We start from the raw sequence: 3,865 nt of genomic DNA, 5'->3' as shown, positions 1-3,865 counted from the left end.
AAAAATCAATTTGATAACAAAAATCCAAATTGAAAAGCTGTTCGACAAAGAATTAAAATGGCTATTAATCAATTAATTGGATATGTAATAAAAAAACTTATAAGTTAAATAATAATACCCGATCCACAAAAACCACTCTACTTCTATATGTGAAAGCTCGCTCAATCGTTACCGTTCAAATACAAAAATCAACGGCGATGATGACATTACCACATCTTAAACAAAATACACCGTCACACATGTGACTCCTTTCTTTAATATCCCTCTCGCACGATCTTTTTATTTTTTCCCTCTTCTTACAGAAAAATAAAAAAATGTTTATTAGAAATCTCTGAAGCAAAGAGCATTAATTGAATTTTAATTTTTCCAGCTTAAATTTTGAAACGGTGAAAATTTTACAGAGAGAGAGAGAGAGAATCTTGAAACTATCAAACATTTATTTGAATTAATTCTTATCCTTTTTAGCTCAGCTGAAATTTTCATTCTTCTTCTTCGCTTCACATTTTTTATTTTATTTTTTTCAATTCTTCGCATATTTTTAGGAGTGAGTTTGTTGTTCGTCTCTCTCTGATCGTTGTGTGAGAGAGAGAGAGACTCTGTTTAGTTTTCCCGGAAAATTTTAACCTCGCATTGGGGAAATTCTCGCTTTATACCGACGAAAAATGCCAAGCATTAGAGCTCCAGCTGCGAAGAAGACAACTACACTCACGGTTAGCTCTGTCACCTCCTCGTCGTAGATAATTTCCGGTTTAATCCGTCTGAATTTTATTAAACCGGTTTGATTTCTCTGTGTGTTTTCCGGGTAGGTCGCTGTGAAATGTAGACCGTTAATGGAGAAAGAACGTGGTAGAGACATTGTTCGTGTGAATAACTCTAAGGTCTCTCTGTTCATAATTTTTTTACCACAGTTGATGATTCTAGCTTGCTCTTTCGATTTTGGAAAATTTCGACCTAATTTTTGTTTTGTTTTTCGATTTTTCAGGAAGTGATTGTGTTAGACCCTGACTTATCGAAAGATTACCTTGATCGGATTCAGAATCGGACTAAAGAGAAGAAGTATTGTTTTGATCATGCGTTTGGCCCTGAGAGCACCAACAAGGTTTTTGAATTTCTTGGATCTGTGTGTTCTTATTGTTTATGTATTTGAGAATTTTTTTCCGGAAACGGTTTAGGTTCGTAGTGCGTGTGTATGTGACTCTTTTTTTTTTTTTTTTAAGTAAGTGAATGAAGTTGTGGGTTTTATTTTTAGACTTGTGGTTTAAGGTTTATGTGTTGGTTTTTCAGAATGTCTATAGGAGTATGTCTTCTGTGATCTCTGGTGTTGTTCAGGGACTCAATGCTACAGTGTTTGCTTATGGTTCTACTGGAAGGTAATGTAGTTATGTAAATGATCTCCAATTGTACTATTATTTAGCATATTCGAGTTGCAAAAGCTACAAGAACATTCATGTTATGCACGTTGTTACCAGGGTATTTTTTTTTGTTATCTGACTCAATGATGCAATTTTGTTTAGTGGCAAAACATATACAATGGTTGGAACTCGAAGTGATCCTGGATTGATGGTTCTCAGCTTGAATACCATTTTTGATATGATCAAGAGTGACAAGAGCTCAGATGATTTTGAAGTGACTTGCTCATATCTTGAAGTCTACAATGAAGTAAGGCTTAGTAGTCTGATAACTTGGTTATTGTTTGTTTGTTGTATGGTGTTCCCTTATGAGTATTACTCTTTCTCTCATAATAATATATCTCGACTGCAACTCAGGTCATATACGATCTGCTTGAAAAATCATCTGGTCATTTGGAGCTCAGAGAGGATCCAGAGCAGGGGATAGTAGTAGCTGGCCTGCGATCAATCAAGGTCCGTATACTTTTCTGATTTCTGTTAAACCTGATTTGCAGAGATCACTTTAAAACCTGATTCTAATCATGCTATGTAGCAAAATATGTAGTGTAGTAGTATAGTATAGATTAAGAGTGCTTTCTCTGCCTTCCAGTTTGTATCAGTAAGTATTTCTATTAGAATTCTCTGCTGATGAAGAGGAAAACCACACTTTTATCCCTGTTTCACTTGTTCCACTGAAACCTTTTCGTCATTCGCATCTTGGTTCCTTAGTCAAAATGCTTATTTTGTAGGTCTTTTCTGCGGACCGCATTCTTGAACTGCTGAACTTAGGGAACAGTAGACGAAAAACTGAGAGCACGGAGATGAATGGAACGTCATCAAGGTGAGCGGATGCTACCTTCTGAATAAGCTGTTAATATTGGAAGCTTGTCGCTTCTAAATCTCTAGATCTCACAGCAAAATGGTTTATTTCCTTGAGTAATTTCCTCCATCGTAATGGAAGCATTCTTGAGTTTTTCTTGAAAATGAACTCGTGGTGGCTCATTACCTATATGTACTTCCCTTTCAATTACCAGATCCCATGCAGTTCTGGAGATTGCAGTAAAAAGAAGGCAAAAGAATCAAAATCAAGTCATGAGAGGGAAACTCGCTCTTGTAGATCTTGCTGGCAGTGAAAGAGCTGCTGAGACGAACAATGGAGGTCAAAAACTGAGGGATGGAGCTAACATCAATCGCTCACTCCTTGCACTAGCAAATTGCATAAACGCTTTGGGGAAGCAACACAAAAAGGGCCTTGCTTACGTCCCATACAGAAACAGGTATTAGTGGATATGTGATCTTTTCTATCTTAGATTAGTAATCTTTTCTGGCTGACAAAAACATGTTTACATTTAGCAAACTTACACGGATTCTTAAAGATGGTCTGAGTGGGAACTCCCAGACAGTGATGGTTGCAACTATATCACCTGCTGATAGCCAGTATCATCATACTGTGAACACATTGAAATATGCTGACAGAGCAAAGGAGATTAAAACACACATTCAGGTGACAATAAATTTCATTTGAATAATTCTGGTCGACGAGATAATTGGTTCACAAGTACTTACTATTCACTTTTCATGCATTTTAGAAAAACATTGGTACCATCGACACTCATATGTCAGACTACCAACGAATGATCGATAATCTTCAAGTAAGTTAATACTTCTGTCTACTTTTGTTACAAAATGAATATAGTAGCAGTATATAACTCAGATATTTGGTTTCATAGAAAGAGGTTTCTCAGCTGAAAACACAACTAGCAGAAAAAGAGTCGCAGCTAAGCATCAAACCTTTTGAAAGAGGTGTTGAACGTGAACTTTCGTGGTTGGATGGTTTAAGCCACCAGATTAGTGAAAATGTTCAGGACCGTATAAACTTGCAGAAGGCTTTATTTGAGCTTGAGGAAACTAACCTGAGAAATCGCACTGAACTTCAGCATCTTGATGATGCAATTGCGAAACAGGTTAGGTGATAAAGCTTCTCATAATTCAGAGGTCAATATATTGCATTACTGTAACCTCTTCTCTATTTTATAGGCGACAGAGAAAGACGTAGTCGAAGCTCTAAGTAGCAGACGACAAGTAATACTTGATAATATCCGCGACAACGATGAAGCCGGTGTTAACTACCAGAGAGTAAACCTTTTGCTTTATCATATATTTCAACTCTGCACTTAATCATTGTGACTGCATAATCATCCTTATATCTTCATTTTTACAGGAAATTGAAGAAAATGAAAGACATCGCTGTAAACTACAGGATATGCTCAATGAAGCAATAAATAACAACGGAAACAAAACTTATCTGCATATTCTCAATCAGTATAAGCTCCTGGTGAGTAAAGTAAACAAAGCAAATTCTTATTTTCTTGACCCTGAGGTTCATACACAACTAATTCACATTTATTGTTTGTTTCTTTAAATGTAGGGGATGGGTAATACTGAACTACAATTCGAAATGGCAATGAGAGACCAAA

General features: G+C 36.3%; 1 protein-coding gene across 1 annotated transcript in view; it reads left to right on the top strand.

Moving 5' to 3' along the window:
* Window positions 222–3,865, top strand: part of LOC104791191 (kinesin-like protein KIN-8B) — a 5,355-nt gene continuing 1,711 nt past the window's right edge. Inside the window, exons 1-13 of the mRNA XM_010517021.1 lie at window positions 222–710; window positions 807–878; window positions 983–1,099; window positions 1,285–1,370; window positions 1,515–1,659; window positions 1,767–1,862; window positions 2,138–2,229; window positions 2,423–2,665; window positions 2,742–2,892; window positions 2,978–3,040; window positions 3,119–3,352; window positions 3,426–3,524; window positions 3,610–3,723. Coding sequence (XP_010515323.1) covers window positions 663–710; window positions 807–878; window positions 983–1,099; window positions 1,285–1,370; window positions 1,515–1,659; window positions 1,767–1,862; window positions 2,138–2,229; window positions 2,423–2,665; window positions 2,742–2,892; window positions 2,978–3,040; window positions 3,119–3,352; window positions 3,426–3,524; window positions 3,610–3,723 — 1,560 coding nt within the window. The 5' untranslated portion in view covers window positions 222–662. The remainder of the gene's footprint in view (window positions 711–806; window positions 879–982; window positions 1,100–1,284; window positions 1,371–1,514; window positions 1,660–1,766; window positions 1,863–2,137; window positions 2,230–2,422; window positions 2,666–2,741; window positions 2,893–2,977; window positions 3,041–3,118; window positions 3,353–3,425; window positions 3,525–3,609; window positions 3,724–3,865) is intronic.

The sequence above is a fragment of the Camelina sativa genome, chromosome 6, assembly GCF_000633955.1.
Source record: "Camelina sativa cultivar DH55 chromosome 6, Cs, whole genome shotgun sequence".
Classification (NCBI taxonomy): Eukaryota; Viridiplantae; Streptophyta; class Magnoliopsida; order Brassicales; family Brassicaceae; genus Camelina; species Camelina sativa.
The sequence above is the reverse complement of the archived record's forward strand: the minus strand, read 5'-3'. Positions and strand labels throughout refer to the sequence as shown.